This window comes from Hylobates moloch, unplaced genomic scaffold (genome assembly GCF_009828535.3).
Source record: "Hylobates moloch isolate HMO894 unplaced genomic scaffold, HMol_V3 SCAFFOLD_4, whole genome shotgun sequence".
Taxonomy (NCBI): Eukaryota; Metazoa; Chordata; class Mammalia; order Primates; family Hylobatidae; genus Hylobates; species Hylobates moloch.
In genome coordinates this window covers 174638438-174663339 of record NW_026652279.1, presented here as the reverse complement: position 1 = coordinate 174663339, position 24902 = coordinate 174638438, and the positions used below count along the sequence as shown (strand labels likewise).

At 56.6% G+C, this 24902-nt stretch overlaps 2 protein-coding genes across 4 annotated transcripts in view; both read left to right on the top strand.

Annotated features, from left to right (window-relative positions):
- Positions 1–14143, top strand: part of RASA3 (RAS p21 protein activator 3) — a 133748-nt gene extending 119605 nt beyond the window's left edge. For all 3 annotated transcript variants that reach the window (XM_032151428.2, XM_032151430.2, XM_032151429.2), the window contains 4 exons: positions 2148–2356; positions 5782–5885; positions 10629–10812; positions 12535–14143. In XM_032151428.2, coding sequence (XP_032007319.1) covers positions 2148–2356; positions 5782–5885; positions 10629–10812; positions 12535–12610 — 573 coding nt within the window. In that variant the 3' untranslated portion in view covers positions 12611–14143. The remainder of the gene's footprint in view (positions 1–2147; positions 2357–5781; positions 5886–10628; positions 10813–12534) is intronic.
- Positions 14144–17470: 3327 nt separating this feature from the next.
- Positions 17471–24902, top strand: part of CUNH13orf46 (chromosome unknown C13orf46 homolog) — a 15513-nt gene continuing 8081 nt past the window's right edge. The window contains exons 1-4 of the mRNA XM_058437056.1: positions 17471–17748; positions 21354–21405; positions 22861–22999; positions 24204–24251. Coding sequence (XP_058293039.1) covers positions 17559–17748; positions 21354–21405; positions 22861–22999; positions 24204–24251 — 429 coding nt within the window. The 5' untranslated portion in view covers positions 17471–17558. The remainder of the gene's footprint in view (positions 17749–21353; positions 21406–22860; positions 23000–24203; positions 24252–24902) is intronic.

Here is a 24902-nt window from a genome sequence, read left to right as displayed (position 1 = left end):
CCCAGTGTGCGCTGCATTCTGCTGCTCCCTCGGTCTGGCTGACTGGACACTCCCGGCCTTTCCTTGTGTGTCGTGCCCTTGGCATCTTTGAGGCGTGCAGGCCTTCGGTTTTCTGGACGTCCCTCCCTGTGGGTTTGTCAGATGTGCTGACGTGGCAGGTTCTGATGATGCATTTTTGGCAGGAATCCCTCAGAGGTGTCTGTGGCATCGCCATTGTGTGGTGGCCTCCCAGAGTCGGCCGCTGGCCACGTTCTCCCTGGTGACTCAGTGCCCCTTCAGCCAGCGACCCCGCCGTCCGTGCCATCCTGAGGCTGACCCCGTACCCTGACACATGCTGGCTGGGACAAGCCTTCTGTGCCCCGACTGCAGCATGAGGGTCATAGAACAGTTGCAGGGAAGGCACAGTCCCTGGGCCTCGTGCCAAAGTCGACGCACGTTCCTTACCATTGGCGGAATTTTACTAGCACGTTATTCACAGGCAGTCCAGACAGATCCCGCAAAAGGCATAAGTTTGTAGAGTAATTTGAAGCGGAGGGTGTGGGAAGCGGAGGGCTGGGAAGAGGAGGGTTGGGAAGAGGGGGAGGTGGGAAGAGGAGGGTGTGGTCTCAATGCCTGCTGACTGAGGGGATGGCCGGGACCTGGCCCTGAGACCGTCCCTCGAAGGAAGCAGTGCGGAAATGTCCGGGAAGCACCTCCAGCCCTTCACGTAGATTCCCAATAATTCCCTAGTTTCAGCCGCCTGTTCCCAGCTGTTCATTCCCACTGATTTCCTCAGAGCCCGATTCCCCTGAGGCCACTGCCAGGCCAGGCTCTCACCAGCTGGGGAGACCTTTCTGAAGGCTGCTCCTGGTGGCAGCGCCAAGCCTGGGATGATGGCCAGGACTCCCTCCATGGGGGATCACAGCCATGCACGGGGGCGTCCAGTCCGAGACCTGCACACACGTGCCGGGTGCAAGGCAAGAGGCTCCTGGCCTTTCTAAATAAGACCTCAGCTGTTCACCAGGAACCTGGAGCCCAAATCCTCCCCCGATCAGTGCAGAAGGCCCGTCCTGTAGAGGAGGCCACTGTCCCCCTGACTCCTGACTTAAGGGCAAGTCCCACATGACAGCCCTCCCAGCCTCCAGGCAGCCTCCTACTCAGAAACCCTGTCTTCTGTGTGCAACAGAGCCGGCTCCTGGGAGCTTCTGACCTCCAATCCTAGGATATCTGTCCCCCCTGCCCCGGGACCATGGTCCCTGTAATCCTAAGGCCTCTGTCACTCCTGCCCCGGGACCCCTGTTCCTCCAATCACAGGACCCCCATCCCCCCTGCCCTGGGACCCCCATCCCTCCAGTCACAGGACCCTTGTCCCACCTGCTCCAGGACCTTTGTGCCTCCCATTTCTTCTGCCTTTGACACCCTTTGCCCCCACCCCCTGCTTAACTAACTTTGAGTCAACCCCGACCACAGCACCAGGACTGCTCACTTCCAGCCCCTGCTGACACCTGCCCTTGTTTAGTCTTTCTCGGTGGCTGCAGGTTCAGCAGAAACTCTATGCCAGGCTTTGTCTCCGGGACCTAGGAGAGTGCTGGTGCTTGGTCATGTTTGTTGAATGAGTAATAAATGGCAAAGGTTGTTGCTGCCCCGAGACGCTTCAAGAGGAAGCAGCCCCCTAACCCCAGCTGGGAGGATGGGCTGGTCCCATCCTGGGCTGGTCAGGTTGGGGAGGAGCTGAGCAGGCCAGGCCACCTGGGCTGACACAGCACAAGCTCCGCGTGGGTGGGATGCCTGCGGTCGGCTGCAGGAGGGCCTCGTGGGGGGGCCACAGGGCCCCTCTTTTGCCTTTTGAACGGAGACCTCCAAGGCTCCAGCACATAAAGGGCCTTGGCCAAGCTGTTCCTGGCCACCTGGCCACGTCTCCAGCTGCACCAGTTCTCACCTCCGTTCCCCACGGCCGCAGCTGTCAGGTTTTAGGGTGGCAGAGAGCTCCATGCACCCCCTGGCCTTGGCCTCTTCTGGGGCTTAGAGCTCCGGGACCCTTGGGCGTGTGCACCCTCAGCGGCCCCTCTTACGGCTCCAGCGAGGACGGCCAGGTGCCTGGTGGACTCTTGCACGTGCTCAGCCATGAGACCTCGTGTACGCCGTCCTGAGCCCACCCGTGTCCTCAGATGTTCCAGGTCATCCAGCCGGAGCGTGCGCTGTACATCCAGGCCAACAACTGCGTGGAGGCCAAGGACTGGATTGACATTCTCACCAAAGTGAGCCAGTGCAACCAGAAGCGCCTCACGGTCTACCACCCGTCCGCCTACCTGAGCGGCCACTGGCTGTGCTGTAGGGCGCCCTCGGACTCGGCTCCAGGCTGCTCGCCCTGCACCGGGTAGGTCTGTGCCTTGGCGCCCGGCTTGTGCACTGTGCAGGAAATGTGGCCAAGGGGCTGAGCAGGGAGGGACCAGCGGACAGTGCATGCCTACCTGTAAGCTGCACATAAACGGGGCTGCCCTCACCTCCTCCCAGGAGCCTCCCACCCGAGGGGGCCTCCCACCCAAGTGAGCATCTGGGGCTCAGCCTCTCAAAGGCTCTGTGCAGACTCGAGGGTACCACAGGCCTTCGAGAGTCCTCCTGAGGCCCTGCCCCGGGGGAGTGGGAGGTCAGGGTGAAGGGGGACTCCCCAGGCCGCGGCCATCCTCCTTCTCTCGGAGGAGCCTGGGAGCAAGCCCCTCCCTGAAAGCTTCGTCTGGCCCAGGATACCCACCTTGATTCCACGTGACGCAGCAGCCCATTGTCTTCCCAGCCCCCTCATCAGCCAGGCCCCTCGTCAGCCGGGCCCCTCGTCAGCCGGGCCCCTCGTCAGCCCGGCCCCTCGTCAGCCGGGCCTCTGGCAGTTCCACAGAGGCTTGGGTCATATCTGCCGGTCCTAGGAGGAGGCCTGGGTGCCCGGCGGTCCCCCTGGTTATGCTCCGTGAGATGCACCTCGCTGTTGTCATGGCCTCATGTAAGGGCCCTGCAGGGGATGAGCTGTGCTCCATGCTGGGCCACCGTTTAATCCTCCCACAGCCTCAGAGGTGGGACCTCAGATCCCGCTTCATGGACACAGAGGCTGCCGCTCCAGAATTCCCCAGGAGAGGCCAGCACTCTCCTGTGTCATCGCACCCCGGGAGAGCGGGAAGCATTGCAGCCTGGCAAGGAGACGAAATCTGGCCCGTCCCCACCCGCAGCCAACCGTGCAGGGGACACAGCCCCAGGAGGCTTCCTCCCAGGCCATTTCTCTCCACGAGAACACGTCTGCCGAGTTTGCTCACTGCCTTGGCAGATCTGTGGGTCCAAAGAGGCTCCAGCTGCTGAGGCCGGAGCTCGGGAGCCTCCCTATCCCACACACCCACAGCCAGCCTCAGTTCTCCCAGCTCAGGGATGCTTTTTTAGTTTTATGTTTTTGAGACGGGATCTCGTTCTGTCACCCAGGCTGGAGTACAGTGGTGCAATCTCAGCTCACTGCAGCCTCGAACTCCTAGGCTCAAGCCATCCTCCCAACTCAGCCTCCCAGGTACCTGGGACTGCAGGTGTGTGCCACCATTCCAGGCTGTTTTAAGGTTTTTTATAGAAACGGGGTTTCACCACGTTGCCCAGACTGGTCTCAGACTTCTGGGCTCAAGCAATCCTCCCACTTCACCCTCCCAAGTAGCTGGGACTACAGGCCGAAGCCACCATGCCCAGCTCATTAACTTTTGTTTTTTATAGAAACGGGGTCTCACTGTGTTGTCCAGGTCTCACTGTGAGGGTCTCCCCGTGTTGCCCAGGGTGGTGTTGCTCAAACTCCTGGGCTCAAGCGATCCTTCTGCCTCAGCCTCCCAAAGTGCTGGGATTGCCAGCATGAACCCCCGACAGGCCAGGGATGTGCTTTAATGTCGGTCACTTCACCTTCTTTCTTTTTTTTTTTTTTTTTGATGATAAATGCATTTCATTATTTATTTAGATGTTTAAGCTCTCACCGTGAGGTTTTTACAAGTTGTTGAAGACTGACAAATTATTTCTCACACAGAACTATAACCACCTGTCCCCAGACAGCATAAATATATGGTTGAACACAAATAAATGACACCATTTTATCAATTACATAGTAAAACAAATGACCAAGTATCCAAATACTGAGCTACTCAGCTCAAAAGGCGTATACAATACTGGACGTCTGATCAGTTCATTAGCAGAAACCCACTTCTTTTTTTGCAAGAGAAGTTGGGAAGAAAAGGGAAAAACTGTCACACTTCAAAGAAAAATAAGTTGGTAACAATTTCTAATCGGTATGGAAAAAATTACAGACATTTCAGCAATTTTATGATGTAAGAATTTTTTTAGCTATAATAAGAAGCATTTCTGCCTTTTAAAAAGTATTTACTAAATTAAAGAGCATATTTCACACGTTCTGCACAAGGCAGCATTTTGCTAAAAACAGCAGCCCCGTGCGTTCCTGTCAGGCCCTCCCTGTTGGATGCACCTGAGTGCAAATGTTAAATTAACCGTGAGGCCGCTTTGTCTGAAGCCATCAAAGACGTGCTTCTGTACAATGTAGATTTTCTTTTCTTTTCTTTTTTTTTTTTTTTAGATGGAGTCTCGCTCTGTTGCCCAGGCTGGAGTGCAGTGGTGTTATCTCGGCTCACTGCAACCTCTACCTTCCGTATTCAAGCAATTCTCCTGCCTCAGCCTCCCAGGTAGCTGGGATTATAGGTGTGCGCCACCACACATGGCTAAATTTTGTATTTTTAATAGAGACGGGGTCTCACCGTGTTGGCCAGGATGGTCTTGAACTCCTGACTTCAGATGATCCACCCGCCTCGGCCTCCCAAAAATGCGGGGACTACAGGTGTGAGCCACCGCACCCAGCTTTGGAGGTTTTTCATAATAACACGAAGTAAGATTTATAAAAAGACATGAGGCCGGGCTCAGTGGCTCACGCCTGTAATCCCAGCACTTTGGGAGGTCGAGGCGGGTGGATCACCTGAGCTCAGGAGTTCGAGACCAGCCTAGCCAACATGGTGAAACCCCATCTCTACTAAAAATACAAAAATTAGCCGGCGTGGTGGTGTGGGCCCATAATCCCAGCTACTCGGGAGGCTGAGGCAGGAGAATCGCTTAAACCCGGAAAGCGGAGGTTTCAGTGAGCTGAGATCGTGCCACTGCACTCCAGCCTGACGTGTGCTGGTGTGAGCATAGGAGAAGCGGACATAGAATGAGCGGGGAAATAAGCACACAGCCTCCTTCCGTGTTTGAAATGACTGAGGGAATAAACCACATGAGGTCTGGAGTGTTCATAGTTCCTGGGAATTGAGTTCTGTATGAGACTAAAAATGTACAAGTATTACACTGGAGATTTTGGCACCTAGTCTTCCTAAATTTCTTATGTATTGATAAGATTCTGGAGTAGGAATAGATTTAAACAAGACATAACTCAGTACTGCATGATTTCAGGAAAGGTCAGTTAGTACAAGTGATAAGCACGTTTTAAATACTGAACAGCAAGGATCTTTTGCCACGTGTCCAAATAGGCCGATGGTAACTGAAGCAGAGGTTGCTAGTTAGTCCGGTTTGCGGCCTGGTGACGCTGCTGTCCGTGCCGCTGTGGACGCCGTCAGCCTCGCTCAGCAAGCCAACACACTGGCTGTGTACAGACAGACAGCAAATCGGTCCTGTCGAGTTTCACTTCCAACACAATCGTCTTCTTTCTTCAGTGACATTTTAAATGAATGTCATTATTAAAAGCATCGTTTAAATAAGTGTTTTTATTTTTCTGTTCTTGCTGTATCTGGACAGCGGCCTCCCAGCCAACATCCAGCTGGACATTGATGGGGACCGTGAGACGGAGCGTATCTACTCCCTCTTCAACTCCTACATGAGTAAGCTGGAGAAGATGCAGGGTGAGTCCGCCTGGCACACACATCCGTGCAGCGAGGGGATGCCTGGCGAGGCCCCGGCTGCAGGAGCGTGCTGCAGGGTGAAAACCTGGTGTGGTGTGGGCTACATGTAGTTGTCTTTGTAGCACGGATGGATGCGAAAAGCTTTTTGCAGGGTAGGCAGCTATTTGGGGGACAATTACCTTGGTAATAGGTTCTATAGACAATTTTTAGATGGAATTTAACTTGTAACCTCTGTACTGCCAAATTTCTTTAGAGGACCCTATTTTTTCATTCCTTTGTGTTTTCCAGAGGGATAAGTGCATGTGTGTGGACACATATGTGAGTGTGCATGCATGTGTGTGGACACACATATGAGATGTGTGCATATGTGTAGGCACGTGTGAGCATGTGAATGTGTGGACATGTGTGAGCGTGCGTGAATGTGTGGACACAACATGTATAGCGTGCACGGACACGTGCGTGTGCATGAATATGTGGACATGTGTGAGCACGTGTGAGTGTGGACATGCATGTGAGTGCATGAATGTGTGGACGTGTGTGAGCATGTGTGAATGTGTGGACATGACATGTATGAGAGTGTGAATGTGGGTACATGTGTGAGCATGTGTGTGAATGTGTGGACACGTGAGCATGCATGAATTTGTGCATGCGTGGAAACGTGAGGGCACGTGTGAGTATGCATGCATGTCTTTGGGCACATGTGTGAGCATGCACGTATGTGGGTGCACACATGCCGTCTAATTATGTAAAGCAATTCAATGTCACAGATAATGATACTGCATATAGATTTGAAACAGTGTGTGTTTCAAATCTATATGCAGTATCATTATCTGTGACATTGAATTGCTTTACAGAATTGAAATGGCAATCCAGGTAAGCCCAATTAGACCACATGGGGACAGTGGTTTGAGGTCTGTGATTCAGGAGAGGCAGAGACAAGAAGAGCCCACAGGGGCGAAGCAGCTGCATTTGTTTCTATGCCAGGGTCTGGTAGAACTCAGATCTGCTCTTGGAGATCATATGACAGGGCCCTTGAGTCCCACTCAGAATGGAAATAGAGCGGAATGTGCCTGGAGTTATGCCTGCCTGAGTTTCCATGCAGCTGCCCATCTGTGAGCTTGGCCATGCCCGTTCTCCAGCCCCACATGCCCTGGGTGTACATGGGTTCCAGGCCTACACTAACACACAGGCACGTACACATGTATGCATAGCCAAGTACACACACATTCCCGGCCATACATGTGTGAAATGAACACACAGGTACATGTGTGTACAGACAGGCAAGGCAACAATACCTGCACACATGTGCAGTTGAACACAACACACTCATGTGCAGGCCCATGTGCAGGCATGCACACACATACACAACCACACATGTATGCACTCATGGGCCACCACCCACCACAGCGTCTTCTCCCCCAGCAAGTATGTCAGGTGCTGTCCCTGGGTCTGAGGTCCCTGGATGCTGTGCACATGGCACAAGGCCTCAGGGTGGCCAAGACAGTGGGTCTGGCATCAGCCAGCCTCTTCCCAGCCCTCTTATAGCAGGAACTAACACAGCAGAGGCCAGAGTCAGGGAGCCTCAGAGAGGGTGAGGTCATCACACACGAGACCCAGGTTCTGAAAGATGCTGACCGGGCCCTCCATGATCAGCTTGCTCCGTGCACCACTGTCCAACCTTGCTCAGCTCCTCCCAGGCCGTGCACCCCACACCACAGCTCCAGCTCTTCCTCTGCTGGGAGCACCCTTGTGCATCAGTCTGGCAGACCCTGTTTATCTTGGAAGTGTCTTCCCCCAGGCACTTCCCAACCTCCCCATCCCCATAGCCTGGTGTATTAGTTCTCATGTTGCTATAAAGAGCTACCTGAGGCTGGGTAATTTATAAAGAAAAGAAGATTGATTGACTCACAGTTCTGCAGGCTGTACAGGAAGCATGGTTGGGGAGGCCTCAGGAAACTTTCGATCATGGTGGGAGGGCAAAGAGGAAGGAAGGAGGCACCTCCTACATGCAGGAGCAAGAGAGAGAGTGGGGGAGGTACCACACATGTCCAAACAACAAGACCTCATGAGAACTCACTATGACGAGAACAGCAATGGGGAAGTCTCTGCCCCCATGATCCCCTCACCTCCCTCCAGTCCCCTCCTCCAACACTACGGATTACAGTCTGACCTGAGATTTGGGCGGGGACACAAATCCAAACCACATCACCTGGGCTCACCTGTGTCACCAAAGTCACAACCATCTCCCATCTCCTCAGCTTCCATATGCAGTGACCTTCCTGGGCCTGGCACAGAGAAAGTGCCTAGCACCTGGATGGGTGTACTGGACAGATGGCCAGGCAGGCAGCTGAGTGGGTGGGTAGATGGGTGGATGGACCAATGGGTGAGTGATGGGTGGATGGACAGATGAGTGAGTGATGGGTGGATGGACAGTTGGGTGAGTGATGAGTGGATTTACAGATGGGTTAGTCATGGGTGGATGGATGGATGGGTGAGTGATGGGTGGAGGGACGGATGGGTGAGTAATGGGTAGATGGACAGATGGGTGGATGGACGGATGGGTGAGTGATGGCTGGGTGGACGGATTCCTTATTGTGATTTTTTTTCTAGTTATTGCCAGTTTTATTTTTTAATCAATATCCCAGCTGAGAATTTTGTGTCTGATACATGGTCCATGGACTCCTTCTGGGTGAGAGTGGCACTCTGATGGCCCTGCCCGCTTCAGGGTCCTTCTTCCCTCGTCTTGAAGAATGGCACATGTTCACAGCTGAATAGCTCTATGGCCTGGCTTGTAGGGCTTAAGACACCGCAGCCTGCCTTCATTTCATCCTGTTTTCTCTGTTTCCTGGTTTCATCTGGCAGTGCCTCTGCTGGCACGGTTCCTTCTCTGCTCCTGGCTGTTGCTGAGATGGTTGGTGAAGTCCAAGGCTCAGCCCCACACTTGTCTCCTTATCAGATGGCCACACAGCCACTTGCTTAATGGTCTCTTCCAAACATGCTTTCTCATTTTTTTGAGATATGGGTAGGCTGGAATTTTAATTCTCAAATCTTTTAACTTAACCAACTCTTTGAGTTCTGGTTCCTTTTTGCTCAACAATTCCACCTTCAAATCATCTCTCTTCCCCCATTTTGCTGTCAGCGGTCAGGAGGAACCAAGCCGCTCCCCCAGCATTTTGCTTAGAAATCTCCTCAGTTACGTGTCTGATGTCATCACTCGCGAGTTCCACCCTCCCAGAACACGAGGGCGTGAACACAGGTCCCCTTTGTCACGAGGGTGGCTTTTTCTCCACTGTCCAGTAGCATGGCCGTCCTTTCTGTCTGAGATGTTGTTAGAACAGCCTTGCCACCCATGCTCATGCCACCATTCTGTTCAGGGTTACTTAGATATCCCCTAAGACAGGACTTCTCTGCAGCTCTCCTCTCCCAAGCCCCCAGCATTGTCCTTCAAGGGCATTCACGGCAGCCACGCCTTTTCCACTCTGCACCCCCAAACCCCTTCAGCCTTCGCCCAGCACCCAGTTCCAAAGCCAGTCCACATTTGAAGGTACTTGTTACAGCAGCAGCCACTTCTCAGTACCAAGTTCTTGGTGAGTTTGGGCTGCCGTAAAAATTGTACCATAGGCTGGGTGGTTACAGACAGCAGGAATTCACTTCCCAGAGTGAAGGCTGAGAAGCTCGAGATCGGGGCGTAGCGGCGCTGGTTTCGCTGCGGGCCCTCTTCTGGGCTACAGCCCGCCAATGTCTCATTGTGTCCTCACGTGTGGAAGGGGCAAGCCAGCTTCCTTGGTGTCTTCTATAGGGGCACCCATCCCCTGCACAAGGGTTCCACCCTCACGCCTCGTCACCTCCCAAAGGCCTCACCTCCTGATGCCATCCCTTGAGAGTTAGGATTTCAGCCCATGGATTTGGGGGCACAAACATTCCTTCCATCCAGATGGGCACAGCTGCAGGGCATCGGTGCTGGCTCCGGGGGTGCGTGCCCAGGCGCCGTGAGCAGTGAGGCAGAGACATGTGCCTGGTTCAGGTGTTTGGACTCAGGTGGCACAGGGCCCTGCCCTGGCTCAAGGGTTCCATGGCTGTCCGCTGGGGGCGAGGCCCCAGAATGGCCTTCAGCAGGAGTGATGTGGTCCGATAAGGGAGGTGGCCCCGGTGCACAGGTGGGGTCCGGGGCAGCGGTCTTTGGAAGCCGCGGCACAGACTGGTGTCCGCCCTGTGCTTGGCCAGCCCCGGGCTGAGCCTGTCCTGGCTGGACGTGCTCAGTGGCAGCTGGGTGTGAGATGTGCTGAGCCCCATCGTGCTCACCCCCTAGGCTGACTCTTCAGGGCTGCCGCAGGGCCCGTGAGCCAGCCCAGTGTCCAGCTGCAGGTGTCTTCCCTCCTGGTTCTGGCTGGGTGGGCTGGTAGGGCGTGCAGGGATGTGCACATCCCCCTGTGAGAATGGCTGGTTGGAGACGAGGCTGGGAGCGGGGGGCAGCAGAGCCCTCAGAGGTGAATGAGGTTGCTCAGCATCCAGCTCCCAATGGGCTTTCCCTGGGCTCAGTGTGGACACAACTCGCCTACCCGCGGGAATGGTTTCTATCTCCGTCTGCGTTTACGAGTGGCGGCCAGCCCTTTCTGGAGGAGCTTGCGTCGGAAGGACGTGTACCGTGGGTGGGGCCTGCAGCGACGCAGCTGTGCGGAGACGAGGCCGGTGGCCACTGGGCCCTGGGCTCCTGCCCTGCGCTGACCCCTCCGCCCTCCACAGAGGCCTGTGGGAGCAAATCCGTGTACGACGGCCCGGAGCAGGAGGAGTATTCGACGTTCGTCATTGACGACCCCCAGGAGACCTACAAGACGCTGAAGCAAGTCATCGCTGGGGTTGGGGCTTTGGAGCAGGAGCACGCCCAGTATAAGAGGGACAAGTTCAAGAAGACGAGATATGGAAGCCAGTGAGTGCCGCTCCCATGCCTGCCCTGGACGGCCAGCGTAGTGGGCGGGAGGTTGCAGTGGGTGTGGGGCTGCAGGGAACTCCCGGGTGGGGCCGTCTGTGCACAGGTGTCCGCCTGGGGAGGAGAGTCCCACTGGCACCGGGCTGGCACCTGGCGGTGGTCAGTGGACGCGGCCCGGTGCTGCTGGTCCCTCCTTCGGAGGAGGTGCTGCCTTTGCTCTCCAGGCCCCCAGCCAGTGTCCGGGGTGCCTCCCTGGCCTGCTGCCTCCCAGCCTCTCTGCTATGCTGGTCTCACGTGCTCTGGCAGTCTCTAGGCCCAGGCCTTGTTCTGCCTTGGTTGAGTGGCACACCCTCTGCCATCTCCCAGGCCACCCATGGTGCCCGGGAGCAGGGCCAGCTCTGGATGAAACCCACTCTTGTCTCATGAGGCAGATGTGGCGAGGTTGAGTACGTTCAGCCTAGTCACCAGCTGCAGGCTAGATGGCGCTTAGCTAAGCTCCACTCCCCCTCACTCCATGGAACAGAGGGTTGTAAGACCCTCATGAGTTGCTGGAAGATTGACTTAAACTATGTAAAGTGCTAGGCTGGCTCTCGGCCTGGAGTGAGCAGGTGTGTCTGTGTCACTCTCTCCATCCAATGGGTACCCAGGTCCACCATGGCAGAAGCCACAACACGGGCTTGTTCAGGGGCTGGTAGCCCTGGAGCCCTGTGTAGCTGTACAACCTCCTCCTCACTTCCATCCTCCTGCTCGCCCCTCTCTTCGGTCCTCCCTCTCGTCCTCCACCTTTCTCCTTCTCCCTCCCTCCCTTCCTTCCTTCTTAACCCCTCCTTCCTTCCACCATGCGGGTCTGGTCTGGGAAGGGCAGTGGTGAGGCTCCGGGAGAGTGACAGGTCCCTGTGGCCCCGACTTGGACTGAGTTGCTCGGGGGACTGAGCCTGCAACACCTCCTGAGTGCTGTGACTTCACCTCTGATGTCATCATATCAGATCCCTCTCGACACCCTCTGGGGAGACAGCCCCATGTGCCTTCCAAATATGTTGCCTCGTTGATATCAGCAGGTCCATCAACCTCACGGCCAAAAGCCAGTAGGTTGAAAATGCGGGAAGCATGATGCTGTTTGTTGTAGTAGAAGGCGCACACAAGGCCCACATGGTACGAGATGCACACACATGGCAGGAGGTGCACACACGTGGGAGGAGGTGCACACACGGTGCACACACATGGAGGTAGTGGACACATGGCAGGATGTGCACACACGTGGGAGGGGTGCACACACGGGAGGAGGTGCACACACATGGTACGAGGGAGGTGTGCATGTGTGGAGGAGGTGCCCACGCCTGCTAAGTGTCCCAGCACTCAGATCTGTGTCCCTGGAGCTCATGCTCCCCACACATGAGCACACTCTTTGCAGTGCAGATGTGCACATCCTGCACACGTGCCATACAGTCTACATATTCCACATCTGCACATGTATATGCGCTACACACGTGCCACAGGGAAAGCACACGTGCACATGTACTTGCACGCCTGACCCACCTGTGCACACACATCAGAGTCACCGTGGGTGCTTCCGGGGACACTGGTTTCTTTGGCTCCTCTATTTTTTTGTGTGGATTGCAGTGCGAGTGTGTCACATTTAGGAACAGGAAAAGCTCCCGCAGCCACGGGTGAGCACCAGGCAACGGGGGCTGTGCCTCATTCCCTCCCCATCCCCCTTTTCAGGGAGCACCCCATCGGAGACAAGAGCTTCCAGAACTACATCCGGCAGCAGTCCGAGACCTCCACTCATTCCATTTAAAGTCTGCGGGACGCGCCCAGTGGCACCAGTGAGCTGCCCACGCAAAGCCGCAGCCTTTGGGAGGGAGAAGAGAAGGAAAAGCGCAGAGCCAGCAAAGTGAGATGCACGCCGTCCTGGCCGACGGACAGGTGGTGCTGAGGTTTCCCTCTCCCAGAACCGCTGCCACGCCCTCCGCAGAAAGCCCACCTGGCCTCGTGGAGCCGTCGTTTGATTCTGTGCTTTTTGCTCCTTGTTCGTGGGGATCCGGGGATCAGCTGAAGGATCAGGAAGTGTGGGCTGTGCCCTAGTCACACCACAGCCAGCCTCAGGGAGCCATGGCCCGTCCAGTCGACTGTGACATGCACCTCCAGCCGTGTGTATGTCAGTCTCATGTGCACGTCTGTCTTGTGTGCACGGTGCGCTCTGTGGCTCTGTGCCCGGGAGGCCTGCTGGCCCTGCCTTGGCTTTCGGCTTCATCACGTTGGGAGGTTCAGAGCATTACTCTCCCACTGTACCTGCCATCCAGGCGGCCATGGGAGGCGGCCTCCCTGTTCCACTTTCGAGGTTCATTTGATTCCTGGCTGAGGGGTCAGTTTTATGGCTGGGAGGTGCAGAACTACACAGAAATCCCAGTCTGAGGATGTCCTTGGTGCTTGGGGGATACGGGTTCTGTCCACAGAGTCCCTTGGAGGGAAAGGTGAGGGCTCCAGCTTCTCCAGGTGTCTGCGGAGCCCACAGTTGAAGCCCACATTGTTTTGCTGTTGAATGGGGTTTAAAATCAGAATTAACATTTGCCACCCCCTGTGGAAGTTTGAAGATTTTTAAAATAGAAATGTACATTTTTCAAGCTGTTTTTCTTTATGTTTTTAAAGGACCATTTTTAATTAGCTCTTTGATACAAAGTAACTCAGAACGTCAAAACCTATACCCACTAAAGGGAAGGCTGCCAGGAAGGCAAATGGAGCAGGAATGGAGCCTGTCTCAGGAAGGCCAGCTGCAGGTCCTCCAGAAAATCAAAGAAGGGAAGAAACTCTGAGTTTGAGGTACAGGGACTTCGGGGTGCAGACATCCCTCCAGGGCCCATGGTCAGTATTGCACCTGTGTTACGAACCCCCAGATGCTGTGCAGGGCAGGGGCAGGGGCTGCTGTTTTATTGGGGAGGGGAGCATCCTAAAAATGGGGTCCAGGCAGACCCCTCCAGACCTCACACTGCCGAGGAGGCCTTTCCCAAAGGGCGTCCTCCCGGGATGCAGATGGCAGGTGTGTGGGAAGCACCGTTTAAATACACGGCACGACGTGTCCTTGTACCGACTTCTCCCGGTTCTTGTTTGAAAATACTGTAGTTCAGGCTCTTGATCTAGATGGCAGATAGGAACTTTGTTGTTACAAAAATAGTGGAGGAAAATGTAAAAATAGACTTTTGGACACACAGCTGTTGGGGCTGCACTGAGCTGCAATTTTTAACATGGATTTATAACTTAATGTTTCTGTTTATAAAATACTAATGATTTGCAATGTATTTTACTGGCCAATTAAAACAGATGTTTTATTCTTTCTGGGGACTGGCTTGGTATTCCAGTGGTACCCACTGGGAATTGCACACGTGGGCATTGGGGGTGGGGGGTACAGGGAGGAGGGTGGCACCTGGGGAGCAGGATGACATTGCTGATGCCAAGTGGCATCTCTGGTGACAGGCAGCGCTGCTCTGACAGGTGGCACTGCCCTGATAACAGGTCACATTGCTGATGCCAAGTGGCATCTCTGGTGACAGGCAACACTGCTCTGACAGGTGACAGGTGACATTGCTGGTGACAGTTGATGCCTCGTGATGGGCAGCGCTGCTCTGACAGATGGCACCGCCCTGATGACAGGTGACATCACTGGTGACAGTTGACATCTTTGGTGATGGGCTGCTCTGATAGTGGCATTCACCTGTGGTGCCTCGGGTGAGAGTCTGGCCCCGTGATACCCTCAGGAAAGGTGTGGGGTCACACAGTGCTGAGGGCTAAGAGGTGCGGCTGGAGATGGTGTCCACTCAGGGAGTGCTGGGCAGACAGACTCCACCACGTGCTGCCATCTCCAGGAACGTGGAGGGTGAGGCGACTTGGAGGCCCTGGGAGAAGAGAAGGGACTGCCCCTCCAGGCAGGTGGCTGCTGTCCGTCCAGGCAGGAGAGGGTTAAGGGGGGCCCTGGGTGAAGACTCCATGATATGTTTCCTCATTTCTTTATTCCTTTCCTTGCTCCATTTGAATTCCTCTTTTATGGTAATTCTATTGTGAGTCAGCTCTGGTATGAGAAAAATGAGGAGGTGTGGCTTTGGGGACACCAACCCAGGCCTTTCTCCCAGGGAAGGGTGAGGCTTGGTTCGGCCTGGCCGGCCTCCTCAGTCCATGCTGAGGTGTGGGGTCTGCCCCAGTCCGGGAGTGGCTGTGGGTGGTGGACAAACCCTTGCAGGTGGGGGCATCCTCCCTGGGAGGCCAGCCTGTCCTCCTGGAGCCACACTTCCCAGCAGGGCTTCAGGCAGTGTTGGGAGCCAGGGGGCTCCGTTCATACTCTGGGCACAGCTGTGCTGGGGTCAGCCCAGGAGGGGCCCAGGAGGGCCAAGGTCAGCCCCTCCAAGAGGAAGTAGAAGGGCAAGGAGGACGAGGCCCCAGGGAACGTGGAGAATGGAAGCCCCTCCAGGAACAGCCAGGCAGGTCCTGCAGGGCAGTGGGAGGTGGGAGTGTATGGGTGCCGGAAGCCCCTCTGCGTGTCCCACTGATATGGTTTAGCTGTGTCCCCACCCAAACCTCATCTTCAATTGCAGCTCCCATAATTCCCATGTGTGGTGGGTGGGACTTGGTGGGAGGTGATTGAATCTGTGTTGTGGGCAAGACCCAGTGGGAGGTGATTGAATCTGTGTTGTGGGAGGTGATTGAATCTGTGTGGTGGGAGGTGATTGAATCTGTGTGTGATTGAATCTGTGTGGTGGGAGGTGATTGAATCTGTGTGGTGGGAGGTGATTGAATCTGTGTTGTGGGAGGTGATTGAATCTGTGTGGTGGGCGGGACCCGGTGGGAGGTGATTGAATCATGGGGCGGTTCCCCCATACTGTTGTTGTGGTTGTGAATAAGTCCCACGAGATCTGATGTGAAAGTTTTATGAGGGTTTCCCCTTTCGGTTGGTCTCATTCTCTCCTGCTGCTGCTATGTAAGATGTGCCTTTCACCTTCCGCCATGATGGTGGGGCCTCCCCAGCCATGTGGAACTGAATCCGTTCAACCTCTTCTTCTTTATAAATTACCCAGTCTTGGATATGTCTTTATCAGCAGCATGAAAACTGTCTAATACACCCACCCAGAGACTGCAGGTGGCTTTGTGGAGACCCCAGTGACGCCCATTTGCTCTTGTTGCTCCAGACGACCCAGCACTTATTGGAGAGAGACAGCGGCCTCCTCTCCCATCCTGGCAGCATCCGCGGGGCTCCCAACATCAGAGCATCCAGAGCAGGTGCCTCTGAGGAACCATCCCAGGAGGCCAGGCAGTGCCAGAGCGTGTGTGAGGCCAAGGCCCCCACCCTGCACCCACCACTTGCCCAGAGAGCTGAGGCCTCTTGGGTGCTGAGGGGCTGTGGGCTCTTCAGAAGAAGAGATCAGAAGGAGGGGAGCCTGCAGCCTGGGGGTCACCTGCTTCCCCCTGGCTGAGGAGTCCCAGGCGCAGGAAGCGGGTTCTGGGGTGGGGGCGCCGGCTCACAATGTGCCCGTGAAGGGGCAGAAGGGGCCGCCCAAATAAGCCGCACTGTTATAAGGGTTGTTTTTGAGCTGAAACAGCCGTCCACAAGGATAAGAACGCTGCTGTTTTGTGGCTCTGGAGAGTGTCTTCCCCGTGGAGTGTTACCTCCTCTTTCGGGAAGGAAAGGCCATTCCCGGCCACACAGACCGTGCTGGAGTGCGTGTGCCTTTCTCCAGCTCATCTGCTGATTTTAATTATCAGGCCCAACCAAAAAACCCTGAGAGGTAAAATGTTGCCTCCCCACCCACCGTGGTCTGGAGGCTGGAGGAGATGGCGTGCTGGGGATTTTCTCTTTGGCTCAGTACAGGCTGAACTCTGTCCCAGCAAATCCTCATGCTGGAGCTGTGACCCCGTGACCCTCAGGACCTCAGGGTGTGGCTGCACTTGGGCGTGGAGCTGTAGAGATTGTCAAGGTAAAGCGAGGCCGTACGAGTGGCCCTGACCCAGTGTGACCGGCGTCCTTATGAGAAGGGGAGACAAGGACGCAGCACACAGGACGACCACGTGAGGACACAGAATATGTCATCTTTGCGCCAGGGAGAGAGGCCTCGGGGAACCAGCGCTGCGAGACACCTTGCCCCCAGCACCGGAGGGAATGAGCTCCCGCTGTTGAAGCCGCCTGCCTGGGAGTGCCAGCAAACCCACACCGACCTGTGCAGCTCACACCATCGCCCCGGAAAGGCCTCCCCAGAGCCCCGGCCACAGCAGGGTTTCGTCCTGGTGCCGTGTGGGTGGGGAGAGGCGCTGGGCCGGCGGCATTTGCACCCACCACTGCCTGCAGGGGCTGCCTTTGTCTTCCTGAGTTGATCTGTGTCCCATTTGCCCTGCTAGGGAGAGAAAGACCCAAATACCCCATCACAGAGGGAGACCGGCGTCTGTGCTGCAGGGAGCCCTGTTAGGGCCTGGTGCCAGTTCCCCGCCCTCCCTGGTGGAGAGACCAGAGATGTGAAAACGCAGAACCCGCCCCAACCCCGGCCTGCGGGAAAGAAGAAGGGGAGACGCAGAACCCGCCCCAACCCCAGCCTGCGGGAAAGCCGCGCTGTGCTGCGAGGGACCAGCCGATCTTTGGCCTCTGACCTTACAGTGATGTCACAGCAGACCCATGGTAACGGCGCTCCCAGCACCTCCTGACTACTCCCTGCAGGACAGCTGGGTGTGAGGGTGGCAGCCTTGTGCTTGGGCCGAGGCTGGGCTGGAAGATGGAGAAGGACACGGGGACCACACACAGGAGGCACCGGCCCGGCCCCAGGGCCCTGCCCTCAGGAGTGGCCCTTGGGCACCTCAAGGCGGCCAGTGAGGCCTCTGAACTTCAGCGAAGCAGGAGTCTGGGAGGCCTGCAGCCCAAGGGGGACCCTCCCAGCCGCCCTAGGAAGCCTCGCAAGGAGCTGGGTAGGGGCTGTGGGGCCGCGGGGAGCGGGTGGACGGCGCGGCTGCTCCACAAGGCACTGAACCCAAAGTACCTGCGTCACAGCCCAGCCCAGTTAGAAAGTTCTAGAAAGTTCCCAAGGTTAGGGACGAACCGAGACAGCCCCAGCCCAGTTAGAAAGTCCACCTCCCAAGGTTAGGGACGCGCCGAAACAGCCCCAGGAGGTCCGACGACGTGTATCCAAGGCGGGGCACAGCCTGGTGTCATACATTTTAGGGGGACGTGGGGCATCAATCAGTACCTGTGAGGGGTACGTCAGTTCTGTCCGGAAAGGGACAGCCCGAAGCAGGACGGGCTTCCAGGTCGTAGGTAGAGGAGACACAAGGCTGCATTCTTTTGGGTCTCGATCAGCCTTTCACTGAACACACAATTTACACATGAGGGGGCTAGAGGGAGGGTCACTTGTGTCCTAGTCTGGCTCAGTGACTGCAGCTTTTCATAAGCAGCCCGGAGGGAGCTGTCGGACACACTTGTCTCAGGTGAGCAGAGGGATGACCGTGATCTCTGTCCCCATCCTGCGCCTGTGACGGTCAGCTGTCCGTCTGCATTCCCAGCGTGAAACTCCACAAAACTGCTTAGGGCAGAGGTCTTGAGGCTCACAGGGAATTTCCTTGTGGGTGAATGAGGGAGGCCTGTGGCCGTTTATCTCTGCAGCTCTTATTTAGGAAGAGGATGGGAGGCAGGTTTGCCTGACACATTCCCACCCTGGCTCTTCCCCTTAGCTCAGTGATTTGGGCCCAAGATTCATTTTCCTTCCACAGGCAGCAGGGACCCGGCCGGGCCTCCTGCCTCCCACTGCCCTGTGCTCAGAACGCTAAGGGCGGAAGTGGGGACCACTCCAGGTCCACACCTGTAACCCACCCAGGGCTGCCGGGAAGGCCTTGCGCTGCTGGGGCGGAGCTGTCGGGGCTCCAGCCGGGCACAGCCAAGGGCGGGAGGGGTGAGGGGAGGGCAGGCCCGGGACCCTCATGGGCCTCCGAAGCCAGCCGATGCCTGAAGGGAGGACCACGGCCAGGCGCCCCGTTTGCGAGGAGGGCCTGGGTCCCTGCCAGGAGCCTCGGGCCTCGCCCACCAGCCCACCAGCAAGGAACCTGCGTAGCTGGTGTTTGACACGGACGGCTTCTAAACCGTGAAACGTGTAGGCTGCCCCTGTGTCGGTCCACACTCGCCACTCTGAGATCTTTCCAGGTGTGCCGAACGGACGGTGGTGTGGGCCTGGGGATGGTGCCGGAGTCACCTCCTCACACCTTGAATACCAGCCCAGAGCACAGGGCTGAGGGGCTGACACGGAGCTGCGAGCTGGCGCTCCCCTCCCCTCCCGCGGCCTCGGCAGCTCCGCCTCCCCTTCGCAAAGGTGTCCACGGGGCTGTGGAAGTGAAACAGCCCAGTAGGACTCGGGGTTTGCTTGCTCAAGCCCTGGGGACAATTTTAAGAGGTAATGATGTAAAAATATATGTTCTTCTCTGAGTTTAAAAATCCAAATATGTGCTGTTTGGGGGGCGTGAGCAGTTAGGAGGCTGCACCCTACCTCCCTCCACATGGAGTTCCCTCAAGACGTGCAAAGTTCTCAAAAGAATAGGCTACGCCCAGGCTGCTTAGCGGGAATTTAAGTCAGGGCAGGGAGCAGGTCTGGAATAATGCCGCCCGGTGCCACCGCAGTGTGGAGTTAGAGGCCGGGCTCGGATGCGGGGGGGATTGAGCCCCATGGTGGCTGACATTTCCCTCAACACCTGCTGGATTTGCCCAAAACTGCACAATGGGAGGAGCCACAGCAGGGAGGCCGGGCTTCTACGTGGCTGTTTGTCCCGTCTGGCAAAGACATCCACCCTGCACAGCCTCCCCAAGGCACCAGCACCCTCAGGGTCCGAGACCACGGCCCAGGAGCGCATCCTCCCGGGAGCTTTGTGACTGCCCCCAGGCAACTGAGATTCTGCCGGAGAAGAGCAGAAGGCATTTCCAGCCCTGTGACCCGAGGAGAAGGGCCGGGCCTTGCTGACCACTGGCCTTGGTTTCTGCGGGGACTCAGCTCCTCACCCATCACAGACTTGGTGGGCTCGATGACACGCCCGGTGCCACGTGCACCCACAGGTGTGAGACGCCACATCCACATCACAGGGAGGCCTCTGGGATGCGAGAGACATGGGGTGGCCGACTTCACGGGGGTGCCGGTGGGGGCAGAGGGTGTGTCTGGGCCCGGGCCATGCGGGGAGCACAGGAGACCGGCGCTCACGGAGGGCAGAGAGGCCGGCAAGAGCAGAGTGAGAATCCGCTGGGTTCCAGACCCACTGAGGCCCTGCCTTGAGCCCACATGCACCCTGGACGCCTGTTGATTCCACAAAGGTTCTGCGTTCCACCTCTGGGCCCCACTTGTGGCTTCTCTGTTGGGGGCAGCCCCTCGTGGTCGGCCGTTGGTCTCACTTCCCTGGAAGAGCCCTGTTCCCCAGCTGCCTTGGGCCTGTGGGCTGAGCTGAGTGACCTGCCTGGAGTGGCCCGTGTCACTCTGCCGAGCTCCGGAAGGAGGTCTGGTCTCTTCCATCACAAGCATCATTTAAAGCTTTGGAATCTTCCCTGTTGTATTTGAATCCCCGGCCAAGGAGGTGTTGTGGGAAGAGGGAGTAGCTGCAGGAAGCCAGGGTGTCTACAACCATTCCCAGCTCCGACGAGGCTGGAGGCCCCATGGGATCTGGAATCCGCTCACTCCGAGGCTCCGCTGAGCACCTAGGGTTTGAAGAATCCCCTGCCACGTGGCTTCCTCACAAGACTGTGCTGGTTTGCAAGCTCCTGGGAACGGATAACTCAGTGTTTCACTAGAATGGAGTGTTTCACGTTGGCCAAGTCAGTCAACACCTTTAGCCAAGTGTGCCAGGGAGCAGCGTGTGCTCGGTGCAAGCCGGCAGCCAACAGCCAGGCCTGGGTTCCTGCCGGGAGCACCAGAACACCGCTCACCCGAGTTGATGTTCCTGGGCCCCTGTCCTCTCTCACATCAAGGCAAAGATCCTCACGAGACATAAAGTGGTCCTGAAAAAAGACTTAGAAACATCCCGCGATGCCTCTCGGGGAGCCCGGAGACCCTGGGGTTGGTGGATTTTCCTGGACAAGCCAAGTGGGGTTTCAAGTCCCACCTGTCCGTGAGAGGAAGCCTGGGTGGGGGGTGGTAGCCAGCATGGGCAGGTCTTGTGGGCTTCTCCCACACTCCTGCTCAGCTACCTCCAGCCAGCTGTGCTGGGACAAAGAGGAATTTCAAGAGGTCCCGGAGCCTCGTGCGTTTACTGTAAGGCCGCTGGCCATGCCTCACCCTGAGTCCTGCAGGGAGAAGGTGGAGCCCGGGTGTGGGCTGAGCTGCTGGGGCTGAGCCAGGCTCAAGGCCCTGGCACCAGGCTGTGGAAAGTGGCGATAGCAAATACAGGAGGGACCGGGCATGGGCACGGGTCGGGGAGAAACTCAGGTTAGCCGTAGCCATGGCTGAGCGTTCAGCTCTGCCGTGGGTGGCTGTGGGTGGCTCGGGGCAGGTCCTGAGCTCCGGTAGCTGCAGTGTGATGGTGCTGACGGCTCTGTCCTTCCTCCCCAGAGTCCGAAGATCAAGGGAAAGACCCAAGCAGTAACACAGAAGATGCTAGCTGGTAAGCAGCCTGTCTGGCGCTGGCCTGGGTGAAGGTGGAGCTGGGAAAAGTGAGGCGGACACAGAAGAGGGTGGGGTGTGGGGGTGGCACCCGGGCATCAAGGTAGACACTTAGAAGGGGACGGAGGGAGCCCTGGGTCCTGAGAAGACCCCGCCCAGGGCCTGGATGGGAGGGCTGGGAAATCCTCCTTATTTTGAGAGGAATTCAATGTGGGAACAGGGCCCACCTGTAGTGGGGTGGTGTCCTCAGGACTCGAGCCCTGGCCTGAGGGTCACAGCTGCATCCCTCTCAGTAGACACCCCATCACCCTCTGGGGAAGGAGGCGTCATCTCACTAGTGGACTGCTGGGCCCACCTTAGATATAAACAACTCAAGTGACCCTTTAGGGAGGGGGCGTGGGGCCCTGGACGGCACATCCCCACTTCGTACCACTGAGTTCTTGCCTCCCTGCACCTCACGTCCCGTTCTAACCCAGCTCTGGTTCTCCCACCCACTCACCCTCCTGCCATCAAAGAAGACTTAAAAGTCATTGAATTCCTCAAAAATTTGTCTCAGATCTAACAAAGTCGATTTGCCAGCACCATGGACAAGGCACGGGCCAAGTCCCCCTTATTTACAAATGGCTTCCGTTGAGTGGAGATCAAGGAAGGCATCCGGCCGCTAAAGTGGCCAAAGGTGCAATCAGTTGGAGAGAGTAAGTGTTCATGTGTTAGAGAGGATGTGTGAAGCATTTGGAGCCTCCCACTCTGTAGAGCTCAGGGAAGCTGATGGCCTTGGTGAGGGCAGTTGAGCTGGGAAGACCACACACCTTTAGGGTGGCACAGCTGAAAGTGTCTGCTCACGTTGGCCAAGTCAGTCAACACTCTTGGCCAAGTCAACACCATTGGCAAATCAACACCCTTGGCCAAGTCACCGCCATTGCAGATGGTGGCGGAGCCCCTGTCATCCTCACTACCTGTTGCATTCCTCTTGCCCCTGGCCACACACCACAGCAGACCACAGAAGGGGTCACCAGGTTGGTGTGAGTAACAGCAGGGCCAGCCACGGACCCCCCCAGCCTGCTGGCCGGCACGGCCCATTTGATATCTTCATGGAGTGAGCTGTGGATCTGCCACACGGTGGCTGCATCTTCTCATCAGATTTTGGTTCTTTGAGCAAGGTTAGACCCTGCTTTCCGAAATAAGCCCAGGTTGGCTGTAATCCCAGTCCAGACCCTGGCAGTACAGGGTAAGTTTTCCAGCCAAGATGGGCCAGCAGAGGGAGCCAGGAGGGCCAGGCTGGAGGGCCTTTCAGAGCCAGAACTCTGTGCTGGGTCAGGGCCCCTCACAGGCACCCACCAGACCCCAGGGGCACCAGCCTCGAGCCCAGGGAGACAGCCCCAGAGGAGACCAGGAGCTGCCTGCAGCTGTCTGCCATGACACCCCTTCCAAACCACTTTCCCTGCTCCTCCCGCAGTCAGGAAAACCTAGCACAAGACAAGAAGGAAAGCGTTGGCACCCTTGGGAAGCTGGGTCATGAGAGTGGAAAACGAGACCCAGAGAGGGAGAAGAGCAACTCAGAGGCGAGCACGCGAACAGAGGCGCAGGCTGCCAAGGTTGGGCCACACTGAGGAGCGGTGCATTTTTTCCTCTTGCCTTGGAGCCCGGCCTTCACTTAACCTCTTTGGTCTTACAGGAACAGGAGGCAGAGTCCATAAAGCTAAATGACCTTCAGGAAAAAAAGGCAAGAGCTTTTTCCTCTAGTAATAGAAGCTAGAAGGGAGGCCTGTCCAGGCAGTTCTGCTGGAGCCTGGACCTGCCCAGGACGGTGGCCTGGGGGTCAGCTCAGCAGGTGCCAGGCTGTGAAGCTGGACTGGGCCCCTGCTACCCTAGAGAGGCTTGGGGCCAAGCTCTGAGACTCTGCCCGATCCCAGGGCAGCCTGACCCCTGCTTGCCAAACGTGCAATCACTAAAGGTGTATGAGGCCCTAAGAGGAGGTGCCCTCAGCTTGACCTTGGCCCAGAAAAAACCGAGCCCCAGGCTTGATGTGTTGTCCAGGGACATGTCGTATTGTGGGGGTTCTCACATGACACCGTGTGAAGGAAAGTGGCTTTTGTTCTGCCTCCGAGCTGTGTGGTGGGGACGGTAACACAGCTGCACATGCTGCTTGCTAGGCGGGCCTCGGTTTCATTCCAGGGCTCTTGGAAAGTCCTTCACCCGCCCCCAAACACTGCCCCTGGAGTTGACTCAAGTGCTCCTATCAGACACACATTCTGGGCTGGCCCCGGTGCCCAGTTAGAGGCCTTGGGACAGCAAAACCCTGAGCCACTGAAGCCATTCGCATCCCGGGGGAGTCTCCTGCTCCTTGGTGCAGAGTGTGGCCCACAGGCAGGCTGTGGGGGTAGGAGTGCTGCCTTGTTGAGTGGGGCTGGGGTGGGAGCAGCCAGGCTCCCCAAGATCTGGGCATTGCCCCATCTCCTGGAGGCCCCAGTTTTCAGAGGGTGAGGTTGGAGGAGACCCTCTGGGGTCTCAGGGCCCTGATGGGAGGTGAGTAGGGAGGGATGAGAAAGCCATATCCCTCCTCCATCTCTACTGCCAGAGCTGGGCATGGACACCTCACAGTCCATACTGCCATCCGCTCTGCCCAGCGTCCCAGGAGTCCTCGTTCAGCATTGCCAGGACCTGGGGGCCTGATGGTCATCACCAGGGTCTGCCCCGGCTGCCCCAAGAGCCAGGAGCCACTGTTCCTCCCAGGGAATCAACATTCCTCTCCAGCTCACCCAAGCCTGCCATCCACACCTCTCTGGTTTCCATTCGCAGAAAGCATCTGTGTTTGTGGAGATTGACCTGGGAGACCATGCTGAGGAGGTAAAAATGGAAACCCCAAGACAAGCAGAGCCAAAGCCACCAGGAAAGCGCCTGTGCTGCCTGGCAGGGCCAGCCTGGGAGGCTTTTCTGGGAACTCGCCCCACAATAGCCGTGTGTTGGACGGGGAGGCAGAGACCTGGGGCCAACTCCCTGGTGTTGAGGATTGGTCTAGCCTCTTCCTTACCCTCCCACAGTCCAACTCACACACACTTCAGCACTATCAGAGACTCTGGGGCCTGGGTTAACCTTCAAGGTGCCCATGGGTCCTCAGAACCTCTTGTGGGATCACGTTGGGGTGGTGAAAAGGGCACAGGCTTGGAAGTTCAGAGACTGGGCTTTGGTAGATGTGTGGTTCTGTCAGTAAATGCTCAAAACAACTCATCATACTTCCCTGTGTCTCAGTTGTATCCTCTATAAAGCAGGAATCATATTAGTACCTGCATTCCAGGGTTGTTTGGGAAAGCTCTCAGAGCAGTGCCTCACACCCAGGAAAGCTTCAGTATGGGGTATCATCATCATCATCACCACCATTATTATCATCACCATCAACACCATCATTATATCACAACCATCATCATCATCACCACCAGCAACATCATCCCCATAAACATCATTATCACCATCATCATTAATATCACCATCATTATCACA